A 24,212-nucleotide genomic window follows, 5' to 3' on the forward strand; every position below is an offset into this window, starting at 1 on the left:
ATAAAACAAAATAGTCTCAAATTAATCCTTCCAAAGAGGGAAAAATAATATGAAACTTTTGGGGGAACTAGAATTACTGTGCGACAAAATAAGCGCCTTCTCTTATGCTCAAGAGGGTGCGTTTATTCGGCAGGAAAGTAATATACTTTCGCGAAAATGGCCAATAAAAGCAAAAAACGCGTTTCTGCCCCCTCAAAATTATTGTTGAATTATGCGTATTTTTTATAGACTTTCCATGCTTTATAAAAAAACTGCCTATTTATTTTTATATATTGCAATATGCTCGGCATACTCCGTATAACTAAACCAAACGCTGTATGGCACGACTCTGTACATTACAGAAGCTTTGATCGAAACGGTACGTTCCAAGATAAAAAGGATCAGGATCAGCGCTACAGTTTTTAGTCTATTACCAGTGACGAGCATCATAAACATTGCTAGCCAAGTTCTACAATCTCAGTTCTTCTCTTTTTTTCCCTTTACAACTTTACAATTTACTTTCAAGTTTTTAACAATAATTTGACCTTTTTTTATTGGCAGTTAATTTTTTAGATTTTTTTGATAATATATATGTGCCAGAATCCTGTCAAAACAAAAAATATTTTAAAGTATATATAAAAAAAGAAAAATTAAACGTTTTGTAGAAGAATACTACTAAGACATTCACAGCATTTGTGACTGGTTTTTAATATGAAGTCAAAAAAACAAGTATTCCTTATATACAATGTTTTCTATTTTTTATTTGTCAGGTGTACAAAAACCTTCTTGTTTCAGAAATATTTTTAAAAAAGGTTACAGTTCATTGTTTTTAAATACTTACACAGATTAAAACAATACAATTCTGTATATATATCATAATTTTTTTAAAAATACACCCTTTTTACACAAGAAATAAAAATTTATACAATATATAAAAAACCTTTTATACAATAAAAAACAACAAAAATTACTGACCATAGAAAAATAACTAATAGGCCAAAGATATGTAAAAAATAGTAAAAAATAAATAAATCAGTAACACACTTTAAAAATACCTCTAATGCAATGCGTAACTATAAGCTATTGCCCAGACACTAAACAAAGCGATATACATGGTACAAAGTAACAGTTTAGTCATGCACTTTACCTGAAGTACACAAAATTGCTTGGAAAGAAACTACTAAAAGAAATCAAGGAGGAGTCATGCTGGTACACTCCTTTCATTAAGTCCAACTGTAAGGAACGTTTTAGGTTTGTTCTGCCAAAAGGACTGTCTCAGTTGACATACCTATCAATGATTTCGAAACTCCAATCTGACATGCCGTTATGGCCATCCTGTACAAAGTGTGAAAACAAACCTGCCCAAGGAACAACTTTTTCTTTATTAAATGTAAAGTGTACCAGCAGCACATCTTTCACAGAAAGATCTAAAGTTCTTATTACTGTTAAAGCTGTCTTTGTACTACCTACATATTGCATGTTACATGTTTTGCAAACAAACCAAATTCAAGTCACAATTAAAATTACCTTAAAGAAATTTTCACTCTTAAGTGAAATACCGCAGACTTGGCACCTAGGCTTATTGTAGCTTTGGTAAAAACCCATTTCTCCCTCACTTAGGTAACTTAGACTTTACTAAAAATATCTTTAAAAGTCTTAGCCTGACAACACCTCCTTACCTAAACTCCCATCTGTCCCTGAACTTGCCAGTAAAATCTTATTTCACTCCAATGTAAATGCTCTACTAACTTGGGAATCTACAAGTTTTTTCTCATATCCTACAGTAAAGCCATTTGAAACTCAATTTTTAAAAAACTCATTAAAAAAATTTGGCTTAACCTAAGAGCCTGACTAAAAGGTATTCCTTTTTAGGATGAAATAGATGACAGCTAGAAAAATGCAAAAACTGGTGCGTATCAGTTACCTTAACAAAAAGAAAGAGGTTTTGTTCCTCTGCAATAACTAAAACATCTAAAAATTCTATTAAGTTCCTATCCTATCGGTGAACTTAATTGTAGGTTAAAGCTATTGAAATATTAAATAAACTCCTCCATTTGTTCTTTGCCATGTTCCCAAATAAAAGATTTCACCAATGTAGTGCCACTAAACTCACAGCTTAAAATGGTAATTTTTTTAAGCCTTTTCTTCTAAATCCTCCATAAAAAGATCAGTGTATGGAGGAGCATATTTAGTCCCAGTAGCTGTACCTTGTTTTTTGTCTAAAAGTATTATTATATTATTGTGCTCAAAAATATTGTTTTGTAAAAACAATATCAGCTAGATTGACTAGAGTCAGCACTGACAGATTTGTCATCTCTGACATGTAATGCCTTCCTCGTGACCTTCAAACCATTCTCATAAGAAGTACTGGTGTTCTAGTGTTCTCTTCCATACCCCGAGCGTCAGGTGTATGTGAGATGCCCTGAGTGTCAGGGGCTTCAACATGCCCTGAGCGTAAGGCGCATGTTTCCTATTCACATAATGACTACACTAGAGATGCCCTGAGCTGGAAGAGAACACCATAATTAGCATGTGCCTAATGCTCAGAACATGTCAATGCATCTGACGCTCAGTGCATCTCATCTCTGTCATGCACCTGACGCTCAGGGCATGAAAACGCCTATACCGCATATCCTGACGTGCAGGTTATGCATTATATATTTGTGCATATGACGAAGCATGAAGGAGGCACCTTCATTCCTACCCATTCCCCAAAAATTTCCATAAATAGTCTACGCATACTGAATGTGTTGTATCTAGTCATTCCAACAGAAATACATTGTTTCTATCAATTTGTGTTATTATTCTAAGACCCAAAGCAATTAACGCTTGCATACAAACTGAATGTCAGCTCTTGACCTTCCACCAATACTACTGCACTTCTTATACCCAATGCTTGCAAGTCTGACAAAAAATTGAGTTACTACCAACTCCTTTCCTGCAAACTCCACAAGGCCACTTTCCAACTACAAGGTCACACTTGGCTGCAATGCTACTAATCATGACTTTAGACTTTGCTGTGTTCACCCTTAGCCCTTTCTCTTCTAGTCCTTTCTTCCACTTATCAAACTTTTCAACTAATTCTTCCATCGACTCTGCTATGAGAATCAAATCATCTGTATACAATAACTCCCATGAACAACCTGTCCATAGACAGCGCTTCTAAGGCTAGAACAAACAAGAAAGGATGAAGTACAGAACCCTGATGTACACCAACATTTACACTAAATTCATCACTAAGTGAATCGTTAATCCTGACACGACTTTTAGCATTGCTGTACATTGACTGTACCATCGTAACTAGCCACTCATCCACACTTAAATTTTCTCATAGCCCACCAAATAACTTTACGTGGCACTCTATAAAAAGCTTTCTCTAAATCTACAAAGGCAAAATAGAGATTCTTTCTCTTTCCTAAATACTTTTCCTGAAGCTGTCTGAGTGAAAATATTGCATCTGTAGTGCCACGCCCTGGAACAAAACCAAATTGCATCTTATCTATATCAATTCTTTCTCTAAGTATATATTGATAAGTATTAATCACTCTTTCAATAACTTTCATTACTTGATCAACCAACTTCAAACCTCTATAGTTACCTGTTATCAGCCAGTTATGTTATCAGCCTACTCAGTCTCTTACTGAATGATGTGTTGCAAACCACCATGTCCGTTGCCATTCCAAACTCAAGCAATCTCTCCCCTTCCTTATTTCTGCTTCCAAATCCATAGCCTCCATGCGCACCTCTATAACCTTCAGATGACTTCAAACATGACCATTAAAGTTGCCGTCCACCATGACAAGTTTAGTGTCTCCAAACTTTGATGTGACTGCTATTAACTCATCATAGAACTTATCTTTATCTTCCTCACTGAGTCCACACTGTAGAGCATAAACTGACAGAAAAGTGACAATCCTATTACCTATCAAAAACTTTATCACTATAATACGACTATTAACATGCGTAACATCTATTACTTTTTCTACCCACTTCTCTGCAACGAATATGCCAACTCCTCCATATCAATCACTATTACCAGTCCAAAAAAGCTTATACCTTGCCCTCCTACCTTCCACAAATCTCACTGAAGCTCCTCTCCACCTGACTTCCTGAACACAACACATATCAACAGATCTACGTTGTAACATTTCAACTACTTCACCTGCTCTACCTCTCAGAGTACCAACATTTACACTACCCATCCTCAACTTAGTGTTATCTACCTTGTGATGTGATATCTGGGTAATGGTCTGACGATGCTCACACCTGACATCTGACCTACCGTGCGCGACACCTTCACTCCTTAGAGTTCCAGCCCCGTTTACGCGATTTGTCTGATCAACTGTCTCTTACGGCCATTAATAAAGAGTTTTGGCATTGTTTTACAGCTGGATGCCCTTCCTAACGCCAACTGTTCACAGACCGGACTTGGTGTTTTTTTAAAGTGACACCATCACTGTGTGGCATTTCATGGGACTTCCACAATCATCCCTTTAAACTAAGGTATGGTGGAGGAAGTTCAACTCTTCTCTTGTCTCTTAAAGAGACCCTTCACCCTTGTCCACTGATTAATTATACTTCAATCACTCTGGAGTTTAGGGGTGTCCATAAAACCGTTAATCTTTTTTAGTATATATATGTTTAATTTATCTGCAAAGCCTTTTCCTCAAAAGTAGATGTAGTATGTGCTGAGACATTTTGACCAAAACATATATAGGAACTTCAATTTTTTAAGATGAGGGTTATATAAATTAAGTTGGAAGAGAAGAAATCGATATCCTTTACCATAAGGATATCTTAGATTAAAAGGAAATTTGCAAAAGAGGCTGCAAAAAGTGTGTGTGACTTCACATTTTGTTGTTGTGTAAGGCAAACAAAATGTGTGTATTAAATGCCCAATGTACCCACTCCACAAATCACTTGAAGGGTCCCCCTAAATTTTTTTAAAAAATAAATGTTTTTTAAGGACATTGCAAACAAAGATATGCAATTAAAAAAGGAATTTGTAGATGTAAACAGAGATGAGCAATAGCTATTGTGAAGCTGTTTTAAAAGCCATCGAAGAAGATGCCTTGGGATCAGAGTTCCAAATTGCACTTTTTTCAGCAGCTCTTTTAAGCTACCGAAAAGATTCCTGCTTGAGACCATTTCCAGAATTTTTGCAAGAAGGAAGTGCTTCTAATTCCGTGAAGAACATGGAAAAACTGGTAAGCAAAGGAGGAAAGTTTTGTCGGTAGAATTTATAAAGATTATTCTTGTAATATATAAAAGTTTAAGAAAGAACTATGTATAACTTTAATTTTAAAACTATAGTTGCTATTTGGAAACAAAGCCAACCAACAAAAATCATTTTACTATCATCATGTGCCTATTTTTTTATTCGGGTATATATACTTAGTTTGTTTAACACTAGTTGATAAGCTCAAGAAAAAATCCACTTAGGCAGAAGAACATAAAAAAGATCCAGTCATTTATGTTGATGACGTGAGAAATGACCGGTCAATACACAAAAATAAATTTTATTAGAAATTTATTTACCTGTTGCCTATTGTGTAGAGCTTGAAACGCTGTATAAAAGATCATGTACTTTTGATGAACGATTGAAGAGATATTGGGATTTAAAGGTATTTTGATCATGTCATCAACCTGACTGCTCTTATTTCCTCTTGTTTTTAAGTTATTTAGCCTCAAACTTACTGTGTAATTACATATACGTTATGTTTAGATAGCCTTATAAACACATATGTTTATTTTTTAAATTTAGGCATTTTTTGGAGGACAAAACGTCTATTTTAAAAAGTTGATTTTTGCCTGGTTTGGTATTTTCAGTATAACGTATATATATGTATATATATACAAATTACCTATTACAGACGCTATGGCATTTAATTTTGATTTTCTTCGTTTGTAAAATATAGAATATATTTTGCAAATATCTTGAAAAAATTGGGGAAAACAGATTCAAAAGTTAGTTAAAACATGTGAAATTGAATTAAGAATGTTAACTCCCTGCAAAACATTTTACGCTCATACGATACTTACATCAAAATTTATGCAGCATTTATTCATTTTAGTGGCTTTTCTAGTCATAATTTGTGACCTCTTCAACAGGTAAAGACAAAATTTTCAAAAAAGATGCAAGTCATAAAATGTTATTGAGATGAAAATTTTTGTAATAATTGAGTTATTTCACAATAATATCAAAGTTTAAGGATTAAGTTTGTTTTTTTTGTTTTTAGGAATCAATGATAAATTCCATTCCACCTTTAAACGAACTAAAGAAGGGAAACATTGTGCTTAGTGAAGAAATATGGCAGCTACTTCATTGGATCCTGAAGAATCGGTTATTTTCAGCAAAAACCTGTGATAGGGAAGTGGTAAGGTAAAATATTTTTTAAGAGAAAATTTTCTATTTAAGTAGCCGACATTGATTGGTAAATAGGAAATTACTTTTTTCTTTATGAAATAGAAATAGAAAAGCTGTGTACATAGTATCAAATACTTTTAAAATAAAATGTCTTTGTGCCACCATGACATTTGTCATGCATTTTGTCAAGTATAGATCAGTTTTTATTTTTAAGAATTTTCGAAAAATTGTATTATGCATCAAATAATTAAAATGGTGCATACTTTTTTATCTAATGTTTTGTTTTTTTTCAAAAACGGAGCAGGTATATTTATTTATGGTAAAATTGAGCAATTTATCTGTGGTACCAGAAACAGAGCAATGTGAAGTCTCATGATAAAAAAACTTTACAGGAAAACAGGCATTATAAAATGATATTCTATATATTTTAAAAAAGCTTTTCATATACACATATACAGTGAATCGTCCGTTCTTAAATGCCATTCTAAAAAACTAAAACCATATATTTATGCTATAAAGTAATAAAGTTTTAAAAGGTTTGAAAGAAACTAAATATATTGCTTATGTAATGCTATGTTTGAAGAGAACTAAAAATTTGATATCAAGTATATCATTCAAACTTGGTATAAATTTGCGTATATAAAATGCATTTTTATTTTTAATTTCTTGAGTATTCTAAACATTTTCCAAATGATATCATACCTAGGATTGTTTATCAAGCTGTTGTTAACTTGATTTTCCTTTATGCAATGTTATGTTCATTCCAGCGTTATTAGCGTTTAGTGTACACCAACGAAACGAAGCCCTTTATTACATATTTATTTGTAGTACAAGAAACATTAATGAGAAGTTTAAAACATCAGATCTATCCCCATCTATTTTAAGAGGCAGTCACTGACATTGAACTGACTTGCTTAAACATTTTTGGAAGAGGACTACAAAAGAGAAAAACTAGCTGGGATTGGTTAGTTGATTTAAAATTTGGCCTTATTTGGGGGTGGACTGGAAATTTCAAAAAATAAGGAAGAGAAATTAAACACAATTACGTCTGGTGTATATCACACGAGGATCTCGGTATAGGTAACTGGAAATAGCATGACAAAATTTGTTTGTTTAATGGAGTCATTCGTGAAGAGTGAGCCTTTGACACAAATTTTTTAGAATTAATGAACAGGGTACTTTGCTTGGATTCATATGCACAAAGATTGCATACATAAAATTTATAAAGAAATACTGTACTTTATGCAGAAATCAGTGAACGTTTACATAAAGAGGACAACCTTGGTGTGTTCCTAAACAGGGAGCTTAACAAGCTTATCCTCCTAAATTCTCCTAATATCTCCTAAAATTCTACGTCTTTAAATCTGTGTTCACCTTGTTTTAGAATAATCATTTATAATTATTTATTATCCGCAGGAATTATAATAAAAAATCTCCCAATTAAAATCTATAATCGTTAAGAATTCACTTTTAATCTTAAAATCAAATTATGGATGTGATTAATTATCTTATAATTGATCGCATTACTGAAAGTAAATCTGTTTATATCTTTGGGATAATTTGCCTACTCGATTGTCCTGCTTGACTCTTTTTAATTGCCACCATACACAGATAAAACCTAATTTTGTAGGAGAAAACATAATCTTCTTTTATGGTGGTTACTCATTGCATTTTGGAACACTTATCTATAAAATGCGAAAGTCTAAGAACTTCAAGGCTTTCCTTAAATTCAGTGTTTACTTGCCCTTTTTGGATAACTATTTACACTGCCTTTTAATTTAAAATAAGGGTGCATTATTTTTAAGAATCAAGAAAAAGACGTATTTTGAAGATTTCAGATTTAGTCAGCCAAAGGTCACTCATAATCACTCTGTCATAATCAACACAAATGTTGACATTAGGAGTCGCATCAGGATTATTTGCTTTGAGAGTTTAGGCGTGTGCACCCATCTACTGATATTGCTGATAACATCTTCGATAGTTGAATGTCACTTAGGTTAAGCTATCCGACGATGAGAAAATTGCTCATAGACACTCTTCCCTTTTATTTTTTTCCTTTTGACATCTTAAAAGTTTTTGTCAAAGAGAATACAATTTAGTCCTTGCGAGAAAACACTGTTTTTATATGTTTGTTTGTTTCTATTTTGTTCGTTTGTTCCTCTGTCTCCTAACACACTTTCACAAGAAGTTTATTATAAGCAACATGATTCTTAAATCTTTTAAGAAGAAAAAACTTGTAACTAACAGCCACGAAAGAAAAAAAAGGAGAAGAAAAGGTAATAAAAGGTAATAAAAACAGAGCAAGAAAAGTCATGTGAGTTTCATACGATGACAACCATGAATAAACCTAAAGTTTGATTTAGATTGACACGCAAGCAAACACGTGAATTTAGATTCTTCAAGAAGATATCAACAAGCAACAGTAAAGCCTGTAGCATATAGAAACATCGAGGTTCAAAAAGAAATTGTTTAGGTGTTTATTTTTTTCTTTGTTTCTAGCTCAAAGATTTGCAGGAAAAAACAGGCCAGTCGAGCTTTTCACTGCAACCTGATTACATCTTCGAAGTATGTTATACGACCAATGCATCTCAAACGTTCGAGCAACAGTCACGCCATTATGGTGTCAAATACGGTTACCATGGCAGTCGCATGGATAATTTTTACTCGATCACATCAAACGGGTTACAAGTACATATGATGAAGGTGTGATTCTGTCTTATGTCTTGTTTATTTTCTTGATTAACGTTAACGTTACGTTACGTTGCGTTACGTTGCGTTGCGTTGCGTTGCGTTACGTTACGTTGCGTCACGTTACGTTGAGTTACGTTACGTTGCGTTACGTTGCGTTACGTTGCGTTACGTTGCGTTATAAGTTGTTACTTAGTGTTGATGCTTTTATTTACTTTTTTTCATTTGGACACAAAATTTTAAACACCAATCCAATCCATGCATGTACTCTTCTACCAATCAAATCAAAGCATGTACTCTTCTACCAATTAAATCAATGCATGTACTTTTTTTATTTTGAAATGTATTATTAAGACCTCCTGCTTGGAAACAACTGAAAATCAACAATTTTTTAAGTACTGTCTGTGTGTGATGAACCAGGTGTTGCCTGACCCTATAAACCTAAAAATAAGCTTTTTTAAAACCTTTGTATTTATTAGAATGGCTTGTTCGGTGATGGTGTCTATCTTTGCGAAGACTTAGCCGTAACAATGCCTTACGTTAGCGGTGGCACATTGTGGAAGCATTCCAAGCTGGGGCAACAAGCCTCTTGTGTGGCCGTTTGCGAAATTCTCGATCATCCAGGGGTAAAATATCAGGAAAAATCAGCGAAAAATAGAAAGCGGTGTGCGGCGAAGAACACGGAATTGGGTGAGGTACCTGAGAAATATTTCGTAGTGACAAGCAGTGATCTAGTGCGAGTAAAATATTTGCTACTCTTTATGGATAAACCGACGAAAACTAGGTACCGAATTTTTATTTTATCTTTTCTTTAAAACCAACTACAGAAACACAAAGTTTACCGAGTTTTCTCTTTCTTCAAGGTACCCTTGTCGTAATCTCTCAAGTCTCTCAACATCTCCTGTACACTCCTTTCGTATCAGAACCAGTAAAATCCGACCTGAGGCTAGCTGTTCTTATTTTTTGAGACTTTTAAGCCTAATTTGTTCTTATTTTGTTCTTAAATAATAAAAACACAACTTATTTAGCGGCATTTTCTTCCCATTTACATTTTTTTTCTCAAATATCTCTCACATTAATCCGTTTATGGGGGGAAATGGGTGTTTTTGTTATTAATGGACTTCTTTACTTGTGTTCATGATCAATCGAGCCGAGATGAGTACCTTTACGCAGTTACTGTGAAAAAAAGATCATTGTTAGCTTGAGAGAGAATTGGAAGGGAATTTACAAAATTTATACCCAGGCTTTTTGTAATTTCTTAAAAACAATGATTTAAGCCTAAAGCTGGTTCTATTTTGTTCTTATTATTTTCTTATTATGTTCGTATTGTTATGAAATTGTTCTTATAAAGAAAAACGCGTGTATTCTTGCTTAAATAATAATAATTTCGATTTTACTGTGATCATATCAACTTGGGCAAACTTTCATATTAACATAAACTCCTTCTTGTATGAACTTTGAAAATTAGTTAAGAACAGGATGATAAAGTGATCAATTTTCTATTGAGAACTTATAATAGGTTATTTGAAGAAAAATTTCGCTGCTACGGAATTTAATGTACCCCAGTGGAAACATCCAGGAAAAAGAAGAAATTCGATAACGCGAAAGGCATTATTCAACCAATTTTGATTCACACTTTTTTATAAGCACTAGGAAATTTGTCTTTAACCTGAGGTGTTCTTATTTTTTTTTACATGTTCAGCCTGAAACTGTTCTTAATTTTGCACCATTTATCGTAGTGCATTACAGTCGCCAAATAACAAATATTTGCGATGCAGAATCTAAGTATCAGTTGCACATAATTGCGACAATTGATTTTGCGAACATTTCAAGCTTGATAAATGTATTCCCTCACATTTTTTGTGTTTTTTTTTTCAGGTAAAATAAATATAATTAGTGAAATTTCAGCCTTGCCATTGTTCTTATTTTTTTCTTAGTTTTCAGCCATTCTTAGCCACACGGAAACACACTGAAAGATGGCTCTTATCTTTCGCCTATCTTGTATTAGATTGTAAAATGGAAGAAATCTTACCTAAAATTAGTCATATGTAGATATAGCGTGTGGTCAATTAATTTAGAAGATGTAATTAGTGATTTGGATGTTAATACGTATTGTTACTTGAAAAAAACTTCGCAACTCTTAAAGTGGTCTTACAGTATGACAATACCACACGCATGCTTTGAATTACGAAACACGAACATTTCGGCACGAATTACGGTATTTTATTCGCCACAGAAAAGTAAATCTGGTTTGTAGTATTAAAGTGTTGATTTAGGATAGGCGACGTAATCAAAAATGGTGTAAATAGAAATTTTTGTTATTGTTGTTGTTATAATGAATAATACAAGAGTCTTATTATATTTTATCTGCCATAACCATCAAGACAACAAAAACAATTTGATAAGGTAAATCTTAGCCGCCTTTTTAATCAATATAGAATAATTTTCTTAGGATTCTTAACTCCTTTAACATCAACCTGTTAACTCGAATATCGTACTGTCGTCAGCTTGAACAATTTCCTGTTTTCTATTTAAATTTGTGTTAAATCGTGGCTTTCGTATGTTGGCGAATAATTTTCTTTTAAAAGCATAAAAATTGTGTATTTAAGCCGAATCTCCACTGGACGATATTCGCGACGATTTTGTGACAAAAAGTAGAAACAAATTCAACTTTTCGTCGTGACGAGAATCGCGACCAATCAAATTCGAGTATTGATGACGATCGTCGTAAAAATCGTCTCTTGGAGATTTGCCTTTACACTGTGGGCGCCTAACCTTAATCTTGGTATTCGTCAAACCATCCAAAATGTTCGCTCTTGTGATGACATAACTGTTGTCATAGTGATGTCACTTAAAATGTTCGCCCTAGTGGTGACCTGTAAACACAGCGTTATCTGTCCGAAATATCTTACTCGATTCCTATTTGAAACACTAATTCTGTATTTCTTCAAAGAAACGCCCCTCTCCGAAAAAGGCGTGTTAGAATGTTATATTTTTAATTTTTAATTGACTATACTGATTTTTAACGCTGTGATCAGCACTTTTTTCATCGCATTAAAGCCATTTTTGAAGAGATTTGTATCCAAGATATGCTTCTGTCAAAAGTTTCTTTTACGTCGTCAATTTTGTAGCTTACTTAACAGAATGAAGATGACATCTGGAAACAATGCGTGCGTCACTTGTTGCAATAATACTTGCGTTTATATGGCAGTTGAATTAAAAAAAACATGGCGACGCTGGCCAGCATTTTGTATTTGTCATTTCTTAATCTATTTAAGTCCGTGTGACGTCTGTTGCTCAGATGACGTTCGTTGTATAGTTATCTTCTCAAAAGACTTTGTTGCGATTTAAAAGAAATAAATTTGTCTCTTTATTATATTTTCCTGTTTCTTATTTTGTTGAAATTTTGGATTGTCATTTTGGTGACGAATATTTTTTTATGAAGGTCATTCATTTTAAGGACAGGAAATTGTTCCTATTAGCTTCGCCTGACTACAATGTCTGGAATTTCTTTTACAATTCTCGACAGTTATCAACATGACGAATTTTGTTGTCGACTGCTGACTTGAAACTTTATCATTAAACGTGGAAGCGAACAATTACCTTCAGGATACATGGATTCCTGAACTTCTGTGTAATTTTAGTTCTCGGTAAGGCATCGAAAATTGTTGGAATTTTCGATGCCTTACCGAGAATTTGCAATTACTTTCCGACATTTTTCGATAGCTGCCGGCAATTTGCGATCACTTTCCGACAATTTTTAAAAGCTTTACCGACAATTTCCGATAGCTTTCAGATATTTATTCCGCACTATCTATTTATGTAATATGTCAAAATGGCAAAACTAGCAGCAGAAAAGCAGCCCATGCGCTATAGGTTATGCTCCATTTAATCTACCATTTGCAAATATTACGTCTTATTTTTTTTATTTATTACGCTATGGAAAAACTCAAAAAATTGTAAATTCGGCATCCGGTATTTTTTTTGTAGCTACAATGAAGTTGATGTTTGCAGACATGTTGCGAAGACAGCTGTTTCAAAGTGACTTTTGAAATGTCTTAAGCTGTTAAAGTTTTTTTCAACGTTCTTGAAATTGGTGTAGCTCTTAAATTTTCTTAATTCATGGGGGATTGCACGCTTTTTATAAAAAAAAAACAATTTTATAAGAACACTAGCCTCAGATGTTATTGACAAATAAGAACAAAAAAGAACAGCTTCAAATTATTGTTTTCATAACTAAAACTCGAGTCTGAATTTTAGCAGAAAAAGGAGAACACTCCAGGAAGCAAATATTTTTGAATTCTCTCTCAAGCTAACAACTTTTGGTAGTCGTTTCTTTCCTCTGACTCAGTTGTTCATGAACACAATTACAATCTCTAATCATGCTGAAATATCTTTAGTTGTTTAAACCTCCTTTTAGTTTCCTGGTAACTTTCAATTTCCAAATTTTTTTAATTCGCTTAATAAGTAAATCTCTTTCGGTTTTTATCTGAATCTATATTAAAAAAAGTAATTACATTAAGAACTAAAATTTTCGGCGGAAAAACGTTCAGACACAATTTTTTATTTCAGCGGAAAAATTTTCGGACAGTCTCTTGAACGAATTTTAACCAAATTCAAAAAGTAATGATTACGGGAAATGACACAAAAAGAAGGCTAAAAGTATTTAAAGTGTAATATATTCAATCAAGATCTAAAAAAGGGTTTTCAGGATCCAACTTTATAGATAAAGCTTCAGCCAAATGTGAAAATAAAAAAAATAATAAGTTTAAAAACTGCCGTTTTTTGATTTTCTGATTACTCTATACCGTAATGATTCGAACAAGCGCCCTGGGCGCTTATTAAATCTTTGGATTTTTTGTGTGGGCGCTTAATCGAGGGAGGGAGGCGCTTAAAAAATGCTGGGCGCTTATAAATTTTTCCTAATTTGTACAAATTTGTATTTCCTATTTACGTAATATAGAAAAGATGTTCTAAACAAAAAGAAAATGTGTTTTTTTTATTCTCAATATAAGAAAGTAAAATTTTTGAAATAAGCGCCAAGTTTCTCAAGGTAGTTTTCGATTAAGCGCCCCCTTTTATCAGATGGCGCTTATTCGAGGGGGGCGCTTAATAAGTGCTGGGCGCTTATTGAACTTTGAGGAAATTACCTGGGCGCTTATTCGAGGGGCGCCTAAAAAATGCTGAGCACTTAATCGGATCATTACGGTATATAATTTCTATGCACTGGTCCTTTTTAAAAAAAGTTAGAAACAACAAAATTTTCGGACAACAAAATTTCTGTTCAAAAATTTTCTTTTCTAATGTATATAAAAATTTAATTAGAGAGGTTTCAGTAATTAAAAATGTTTAATTCCTTCCTTGTTTATTGATTGGTGCGTGTTTGTTAGTTTTATATTACAGAACGCTAAAAGTTCATCCTACTCGAAAGATCGAAGGAAAAATGAAACAACATTCTTTTTTTTTTGTTGGCTTATGTTTCGGAAATTTTATTATTTCATAGATTAACTTTTTAATCATTGCGTCATTCTTTCCATGTTACCATGAATGACCATAGAAACAAAATATCTAGATTAACTGCCTCTATTTTATTATTACATGCCCACGAACGACAAAATCATGAAATTAATAAAGTGGGTTTGATTCCATTAAAATACAATGATAATACATATTGGTATTGTATTTTTAATAGATACGTAGAACGCGCTTACACATCAATTTTCTGATTGCTTTTGTTTCGAATTTTCCATTAGTTTAAAATAAATGATTCCGTTTCGATCAATTGTTTGTCTCTTTCGCCAACTCGCCTCGATAATCTCCGTCGTACACATTTCAAAATTATTTTAACACTCGAAAATTCTAAGAATAATCCTAATGATTGTAGAATTGTTTTTGCGAAATGATTCCTCTCAACGAAATAAAGTTGTGTTGTGAAGTTCTAAAAGTAATTCTTATAAATTTCCCCATTATAAGGATTTCATAAGAATTTTTTTCAGGTGTATTTTCAGGAAATGGTCATAGGCTCTCAGAGGAAAGGGAGCTAAAAATTTCACATGCAAGTGTCTAATACATAAATATAAAAAGTCAGTAAGTATCATAACCATGCATCATATCCCTCACACCAGGAACAGCAGTAAATCAATTTTTAGGTTTTATGAAATAACCCTGTTAATATTATTTAAAATATTTTGTTACAATGATGTGTAATTGACATTGACATGCGAGATAGTATATGCAGCCCCTGCATCTTGCTTCTAACTGCGACAACCTCGATTCCAATCTCCAGGTCTTTCATGTTGAAACTAAAGATAAATCTTAGGGAAACAATATAATATTCTTAGAGCAATCGATATGGTAAAAAAAAATGAACATTCCTTCTCAAAAAAATATTCTTCCTACTAGGGCGATAATATGATTTCGGATAAAAATCCAGATACTGATTGGAAAACGTGTGGTAGACAAGACAAGAAAATCTATAGCAAACATGTAAACTTATAGAACTTATAGGAACTGTTTAAGATTTCTTAGATGGTTATAAAGTATGTGGTTTTAAAATTGATTACCAGATAAAAAAAATTGTTGCTGTTGTTGTTGTTGTTGTTGTTTTAAATTTGTTTATTCTGTCATATTTTCTTTATATCAGGAAAAAGGGACAGAGCAGTTGGATTTGCTTCAGACATCCTGTGGCATGCGTCTTAATTCTATATTTATTGTTATTATTACTAATTGGTCTATGGAAGAGTAGAACAGTGCAACTGTATTTAAAGAGACACTTTAAAAGTAAAAGTTTTGACGATGATTAAGCCTTTTTTTAATCTATTTCGTTAGTTTTTTATTTGCTTTTTCTCGACACTTATTTTATAAGAAGCGTTTGGCCTGAGGTAGGCCAGTTTTATCATTTCTTATATTTTGTGCGTTATTTTTTTTTTTTTTGGTAATTTCAAACATTTGCGATACAATTAATCTATCTAACTTGCGCAAAATCTCAAAGTTGATTCTGCGAAATTTTCGCGTTAAGAGGTGTATTTTCGTTATTTTTTCCAGGAAAAAGAAAGATATCAATAATATTTCAGCTTCTTCTTTTTTCAGCCATTTCCAGCCATTTCCAACCCGTTTTCTTATATAATTTTTCCACTGTAAAAAGCGTCAGAAATGTACAAAAATAGATCTCGGACAATTCCACGCTCGAAGTATTTCCAAGCGTTGGGAATTTTTGATGATGATGATATAAAAATGTGTTGTTTTTTGACATGTGAGACACGAGGTAAACAAAAGAAGTATTTGTCATTGTTAGTTACTGCGTCGTTTTATCGATTTTTGCAACCCAACTTTTTTTGCCGTTTTTAGGGCATTTTGAACACTCGTGTAGCGAAAATACTTTAGCCGTGCGCACAAAACGTCATGTTATATTCGTGATGAATATTAAAATTAACGTTATGTTTTTTCTTTGATTGTTTTGGGGGGCTGTGTTAAAAGCCAATAGTTTGTACACGTTTCAAATGCTTGTATAATCCTTCCCATGTTAAAAAAAAACTATTTATTGTTATTGGTGCTTAGCAACGCCGAAAGTTTTTCAATGATTTTCATTGTGTTCTAATTGAGTTAATATAATGCACGTAATATGACCTATTATAAATATCTATTCGACCATTGATTGAGATCCAATTGGATGACATAGTAAGTATTGATCGAGTCGTGGATTTGTTACTCATTCGCTCGATTGATTCAAGGAAACAATTTTTAATGCTTTTAACATGGTGTAACGAGGTGGAAATAAATAACTTATACAGAGCTCATTACTTACAAGGATTGTTTTAAACACAACAAGAAGATTTGTATACTTAGTTTATGAATATTTTTTCTCACTTAAAAGAATTGTTCGAACAGTTCGCAGCGATGATTCGTATATTCAACGTTCGGTTGAGTCAATCCTTTCAGAAGTTGTTTATATTCGTCGTGGGTGTTTTTGTAATGTTGATTTTGGTTGTACGTGTCGTAGATGATAGATACAGGATCGCGATGAGCGTAACGCAGAAAAATACACTCCTGACTGGTAGCCAATCAAAACAGTCGTCAGAGAATTCTCTTTTAAAAACAAAACGTCATATATTAAGTATTGTAAGAAATAGGTCGGACCAACATTTAAAATATGCAGCTAATGTACATTTTTGGGATTATGTATGTGGTTACAACGTGGAAGACTTGCGGAGTCATCCGTTATTCCCGTATTCGCCTTTTCGGAGGGATGTTACTGAGTCTTTGTTTATCAAATTATCTGACACACAATTCGGAGCACGTGTTTTTGGGTATATAACACCACCTGCTGATGGCTTTTATAAGTTTGCCGTTAGTTCCGATGATTGTTCTGAGTTATGGCTTAGCACCAATGCAGATCCTTTAAATTCACAATTAATTGCTTCGGTCACCGGAAAAACAGGTTGGTCATTTTTTTTCTGTCATTATATCAAACACAGTATTTAGTATTCTTATTTATAATAAGAATACTAAACTTGCAAAAAAGCCTTGGTACTCTCTCGTTTTTTCATTTTTTCCTTTTTTTAAATCCTTAAAATTTCTTATTTAACTGCCAATGCTAAGAGTTGCCTTCTCACCTACCCCCCTAACAAAAAAAAAAACGCCTTTGTCCCAGTGTTTCTCTTTTCTGAACGAAGCTGTCAGGGTGAATATCAACGAAAGGAAGGTGGCGTTGTCAATTCTACTCATCGTAAATCTTTACTAAAGGATGTTTTTATTATAAGTTTGATTGTGAGACATTCTTACGCAAAAACACTAACTACACAGAATGATAATTTAATAACACTCAATTATGATAATTGCTTCTTACGAAATGGGAGGTGGATGTGCTTTTGTTGAATATGTTGTTAAGTAACACGTACCCAACACACATAAAACTTCTATAGCAACCCGCTCCAAAATTGAATAGTTAGCTTAACAATTTTCAACTTAAATTGTATTCTACTGAATAAAGGGGATAAAAAAATACATATTTTTCAAGATCAGAAATTTGATTAACAAAGATTGATGTTTTAAATTAAATTTCTATGCCATAAGATTACTCATCCAATTATGTTCAAAACCATAATTGTGCGAGGGTTAAAAAACTTTGACTTTTTTGTTCAAATTATACAACAATAGAATTGCGTAGCTTAAGGTTTTTGCTGAAAATTTAAGTATATTAATTTGTTTATTTATTAGTAGCTACCCACCTTTTTGTGGTGTTTTGACGTTAACTAGACATTAACTCGACGTTAACTCGACGTTAACTCGACTTTACCTCTTATTATTTCTAGGCAAAGAATGGTCTTACGAGAATCAATTCGACAAATATCCGCAACAAAGTTCCCTAGAAATCAAACTGGTAGGAGGTCGGAAATATTTTTTCGATGTGTTGTGGAAGCAAGAGCGAGCACGAGGCCATCTGCAAATAGTGTGGCGAAAGCCGTTCAGCAGTCGTTACGAAGAGATCACAAAGCAGTATCTTACTCGTTACTATGACGACAGCTTTATCGAGAACGGTCTCGTTTACCTTGATCACCTAAAAAGCGACCTTAGATTGCCTGATTTACCAAGTCACGTCAAGGAGTTTACCAAGCAGCAGGAGAAATTACTCAAGGCGAGAAAAACGCCGTATCAAAGAGACAGTGCCGAGTTTTTATCTTTGCCGCATATCGATTTTAAAGAAATATCAGACGTGGTCTCCTTTTGCGATTACAGTCCAAGCTGGTTAATACCAGCCAACAGTGAAAAGGCTAAAAATTTGGGACAATACGAAGGAGTGCACTTGCCACATTATTACAACATTTCAACAAAAGTCTTTCCTATGGATCAAACTTGGAATCATACTAAAGATTGCGTAGGAGTGTCTCTAAAACCTATGCATTGTCAAGGAAATGACGCGTTGGACGACACTCCTGCAGCATGGGTAACAAATAAGTTCATGAGTGCTCTGAAAAGATTTTATCCCAAGTGAGTAGCTGCCCGATTGTTTTTTTCACTTCACGTCCTGTTTTGTTTCTGTATTTAGCCTGTCGGACATGCTTTTCATGTTTGCTTTTTTAAAGGTCGAAAGTTTAATCGTTCTGTTTTGTATAATAAGAACGATTCAACCATGATTTAAACTTCCATTTTAACTGTCACGTTTCACGGTCTAACCTGCGGAGATAAAAGGATTCCTACAAAGACCTTTTCCAAGCTCTTAGAGAATGATAATTGATCACGTTTTAAAACTCTTAACTAGCGTATAGCTGATCGCAGTCGATTATGAAACAAATTTTCAAGACTTTCTTAATTCGATATGACCTCAGAGTTATCGACTACTTAAAAATCCATCAATCATATCTCGACACTGTCACGTGAATACAAAACCAAGGCAACATTATTTTGTATTCGCAGATAAATACCGAATTATTGTCTCGTTGCGCAGCAATTATTTAGCTTCTATTTCATAGGTTTGTTCTGTCCGTTTTTATCACTGTTGTTATCCAAAAGGAAGTCTTTTTATATATCATCTTTTTATGTCGTCGACATGACAACCTTGCCGTACTAATATGAAAATTGGATTTTTTACATAACCTAACTAAACATGTGCTATTGCCTGTCGAAAACAAACCGCTGTTTGTTTGTCCCTGCTTTTTCTTTAGCAGGATTCCAGAATGTATAACCAAACTTCTTTTAGGTTCATACTTAATTCTCTGTCAAATTCATCACGTCTTTCTCTGTAGGAGGTTGTTAAATGATAAAAATATATCCTACTGTGGAGGAAAAAATTTCTTTTATCTTTGCTTGATAAGTTGCTTTATTTTTTGACCTAATTGTAGAAAAACACCCACTAAGCATTATTCTGTTTTAAAATGCATAAAATTTTTAATGCGCAATGTCCATATAAATTAAGTTCTTGCAACAATTCTTGCAATGAAATAGGAGCCTTATCATAACACCTTTTTGGCCAAATTAAATGTATTCATTTTCTGTTCTATTCATCTCGAATGAATCCTGTCGTTGAACAGCATTAATTGTCAATTAATTGAGAAATCCATTAGTTTTCTTATTAAAACAATCGCTAAATAACCTAAACTTTGGACCAGAAATATTGATTTGCTAGAGAAGGCTTGATTATTTGTGGCAGCCCATTAGCTGTTCGTTTCTTTTTTAAATTTTGTTAGAATCTAAAATATGTTGTTATACGATTTTAGTATTCCTAAATTCTCCTAAAAACTCCAAAAAATGCGAAATTTTATATTGGCTAACCTGTGAAAAGAGTGTACAGCTCTTTATATGTCTGTCACATCGCATTTTTTTTTGTAACTTCTTTAACTTGAAGGTTAATGTAGTTCTAAAAAGCAATGCTGACTTTATGGTTGTAGATTGATACAAAAATGCAGCTTGTATAAATTTTCACCACAATGCAAAAGAAAAATCTCATCTCTCTTTTTAGCCGCTTCGATTTGCACACGGTGGTAAATGTGGAAGAAGCGAAAGACGAAGGAAAGGGTGATCGCTACTTATTTGAAGCAGCAATTGAGGACTTTCAAACAAAAAGCATTCGTAGACTCTCTGTGTATTTATTCAAGCCATATGGAACAAATAGGTTATGTTACCCAAGGAATTTCCAATGGAAAAAAGATGTAATGGTACATTTCATACTAACAGGTAACATTTTATTGTTGTTGTTGTTATGTTGTTGTTGTTGTTTGTTGTTGTTATGTTGTTGTTGTTATGCTTGCCATTATATATAACGAATATATATATATATATATAACTTTCATTTAAAGCCATAGCTTTAAATTTAAAAAATGGTTAATTAGTTCGATTTAGGCACGGCCTAAATTGAACCTTTTTTTGTTATCAAGCAGTGTGTTTGTTTGTTTTTCAGTGAAAAACCAAGGCTCCTGGGTTCAACAGTATATCGAATCTTTATCGAGGATCTACGTTAAAACGCGAGATAACCGCTTTAATTTAATCATCACCGATTTTGAGAGTTTCGATATCAACCTCGAAGAAACATTGAAGAAAAGTCCGATACCACATTGGCAGGTAGGCTGGGAAATATATTACCTGTGGTTGTGGTGGAGAAAATTTTATAATTATTCCGTTAGATAAATAACTCGTTTTTTTTCGTAGGTAATTCGTAAGACAGGAAGATTCCATAAAACTTCTGCCATTCAAGAAGCTGTTGATTCAATCAAAGATCCAAACAGTATAGCGCTTCAAACAGATCTTCATTTAGAGTTTCCTCTTAATTTTATTGATGATACGAGAAAGGTAAGAACACAAGGTTAAACATATTTTTCTACTGCTATTTTGATAGGACGGGAAGTAACGTGTAGCTTTTTTGCAAAACACTTTGTTTTATACACATCAAAAAAGCATAAAAATATGACACACGATTTTTTTTTGGCACAGGCAGAAAAAAGAGGTAAAACCCCGAAAACAGTTTGGGCCGATGCTAGGCTTGTTCACGTTTCGAAATTTAATTTTTTCTTTTTTACAGACTTTTATTGCAAAATTTTTATAAAGTCCAACCGTCAATCCCTTTTTTCTTACAACCTGCCGAATTTCACATTGCTTAATCCCTTTTCATGACCTCCATTTCAAAAATTGAGTAGGCACGAGTTACGGCCAATAAATCGCAATTTAAGAAACCCAAAACAATGAACCACCAAGTGTATGAAAAACGTATTGATTTAATTTACATAAAATAGGCTAACAATAACAGCCGCAGCACCAGTTTTTTACCTGTGTTATTTGAGCACGATTTGATTGCTTTTAGCACTGTGTTCAAGGTAAAATGGGTTACACACCGCTGTTGATGCGTCTTGCTTGTGGTCGATACAGCCATAAACCCGCTGGCTTCTGGGAGGCTTTCGGATACGGTATATTTGGTATTTACAAAAGTGATTGGGATGACATGGGAGGTAAGTCAAATCGCTCACCACTTGTAATAGTCCACCCACCAGGGATATGTACTTATTCTCATGTGGTATATTAAGTTACGATTTCTTCTACTTTTATTTCTTGGTTTCATGCTGATTATCACCTGAAACTTACTTTTTTTCTGCAGGTATGGATATGGAAAAGTTTAAAAACGCGTGGGGCGGCGAAGATTGGGATTTTGCCGATCGAGTCATTAAGAGTGGGATAGAAATTGAACGACTGCGTGTGCCCTACTTCTTCCACTATTTTCACACGAAGAAGGGGATGTGGGATAACAAGTATTAACTAAGTAAGAAAAAAAAAGAAAATGAAAAGAGGAGTGTCTAGCTCAATGCTGTACAAAGAGGGACACATCGAGCCGTGTATGGCGGATGTTAGAAAAAAAGGAGCTGATGCATTTGATGGATCACTGAAGCTATAGCAAGCTTTGCCTGTTCTTTCCATGTTGGTTCCATTACGGCAGTCTTTATCGGCGTTTCATGTGTCGAAGATGGCGTCCACATTGTGATAAGAAGTAGCTGCAAGGCGCAAATAAAAATAAAATTTCTAATTTTTAGTGCACCCTGGGTGCTTTTTTAATTTTGCGATCTTGAGGCGCTTAATGGAATACTGGGCGCTTATTAAGAATAGTTGGTTTATTTATTTATTTATTTGTTTCTATTTCTATAACGTATATTACAAACACTAAGCCATTACGCCCTACTGGTCATCATTTTGTTTTCACTGTCATCGAGGAGTATAAAAATCTAGCGATGTCTTTATCGCTTCTTCTATGACAAACAAAAGATGAAATAATAGAGATTTTGTTACAGCTACAATAGAATTCAAATCATTTTAGATTCCACTAACTAGTTTAAAAAGGGCGCTCGTTCGGACTGAGTGGTTATTTAAGCACTGGGCGCTTAGGTCATTTACGTTAAAAGCCACCCCCCCCCCCCCTCCTGTTTAATTTCTAAGTCTTTTTAACTATTTATAGGATATTATATATAAAAATAATATTAGTACGTTTCCTATTGTTTTTTTTTGTTGTTGCTTTAGTATTTGCTCGTCTCCTTATTTTTGGATGGGAATTTTTTTGCCGATCTTGTTCATGAGTGTTTCACGAGAGAGTTAAACAAGTGCATGTATTTTTTATATTATTTTTGACAAATATGTTTTTCTTTATATTTATTTAATATTTTTTAAGGGACTGAAATATTTGAAGATGCCTATATATATTTTTCATTTTGTATTTATTGTTTGTTTCGTGAAAATGGAAAATTTTGTGTCAGTTAATTTCCAAATTAAATAATTAACTCATCTCTGGTTTAAAAGTTATATCTGATCTCTGGTTTTACATGATCAGATAAGCTTTAGATGTTAGTACTTGGAAAGAGGGCTGGTAACTAGTATAATGACTAAAAGTTATTTCTTGCTAATTGCGTATCTACCATGTTTTGTTATTTTGATCCACGCATTTTTAAAAATTACGACAATTTAATAAATGGCGTGTGGGAATGCATTTCTCAATTTTGCATCTTATCAAGTAGCTATTGGTAAACTCGTGACTGTGGACATTTTTCCTATTTTAACAATGAAGAGGATTCTATGTCCAAAATTTGTCAATGAAATGCTATACTTAGGTTTATAGGTCTCCAAAACGTCGGAGATAAAACCTTGAATTACGACTCAGTCGATTCTGGGAAACCTGATTGATGTTTGGTTACAAGGAGTTATGATTGAGGCGATATCCTGTTTTTATTAAGAAGTCAAACAACAGAATTTCCTATCATCACTTCGTTAAAACGCGAAAAAAATACAGAACTTGGTCCGTTATCATGCGCTCTGGCTCAACCTCACAGCCACAACCGTGATATGAATTAGTGAAAAGGAGAGTAGAATTTAAAGCATCAAAATTACAAACATTTAGGAACGCAGTTTCTATGTAAAGTAACGCACTGCGAACTTCTCAAGCTTTTCTTATAATCGACCACAAAAGACTCAGTTAGATCCAAAACCTTAATCGCTACGCCCCAAATTTCCGATTTTTTGACCTTTTCGGGTTGTGGAGCGGATTGACCAATAACGCAGGCATTATGGAGCACATTTACTTTTCCTCTATCCCTGGCAAAATAAAATCTTTACAGCTTATTGGTTGCAATGGTCAAGCTATTCTGTCTGGTCGTTTTGCGAAATAGTTAAAGGAAGTAAATTTTCATGTCGAGGGTTGTATCAGCTCGAATAA

At 33.5% G+C, this 24,212-nt stretch overlaps 2 protein-coding genes across 6 annotated transcripts; both read left to right on the forward strand.

Moving 5' to 3' along the window:
• The first annotated feature begins 437 nt into the window (after positions 1-437).
• LOC130641691 (protein mono-ADP-ribosyltransferase PARP16-like) lies at positions 438-16,151 on the forward strand. Of its 5 annotated transcripts, none has more exons than XM_057448644.1 (5): positions 438-1,214; positions 6,219-6,356; positions 8,846-9,049; positions 9,514-9,818; positions 15,678-16,151. In XM_057448644.1, exons 2-5 carry the CDS (start codon positions 6,225-6,227, stop codon positions 15,835-15,837), a joined length of 801 nt encoding a protein of 266 aa, XP_057304627.1. In that variant the 5' UTR covers positions 438-1,214; positions 6,219-6,224; the 3' UTR covers positions 15,838-16,151. The 5 variants fall into 5 exon arrangements, with proteins under 5 accessions (XP_057304627.1, XP_057304593.1, XP_057304619.1 ...); XM_057448610.1 differs by lacking the exon at positions 438-1,214 and adding an exon at positions 4,921-5,186 and having other exon boundaries at positions 15,678-16,131; XM_057448636.1 differs by lacking the exons at positions 438-1,214; positions 15,678-16,151 and adding exons at positions 4,921-5,186; positions 15,437-15,660.
• A 289-nt stretch (positions 16,152-16,440) lies between these two features.
• LOC130641663 (N-acetyl-beta-glucosaminyl-glycoprotein 4-beta-N-acetylgalactosaminyltransferase 1-like) lies at positions 16,441-23,263 on the forward strand. Its single transcript, XM_057448575.1, has 7 exons — positions 16,441-17,471; positions 18,346-19,021; positions 20,490-20,704; positions 20,928-21,088; positions 21,176-21,316; positions 21,825-21,969; positions 22,116-23,263. The coding sequence occupies exons 1-7, from the start codon at positions 16,883-16,885 to the stop codon at positions 22,271-22,273; spliced, it is 2,085 nt and encodes a 694-aa protein (XP_057304558.1). The 5' UTR covers positions 16,441-16,882; the 3' UTR covers positions 22,274-23,263.
• The last annotated feature ends 949 nt before the right edge of the window (positions 23,264-24,212 follow it).

This window comes from Hydractinia symbiolongicarpus, chromosome 1, assembly GCF_029227915.1.
Source record: "Hydractinia symbiolongicarpus strain clone_291-10 chromosome 1, HSymV2.1, whole genome shotgun sequence".
Classification (NCBI taxonomy): domain Eukaryota; kingdom Metazoa; phylum Cnidaria; class Hydrozoa; order Anthoathecata; family Hydractiniidae; genus Hydractinia; species Hydractinia symbiolongicarpus.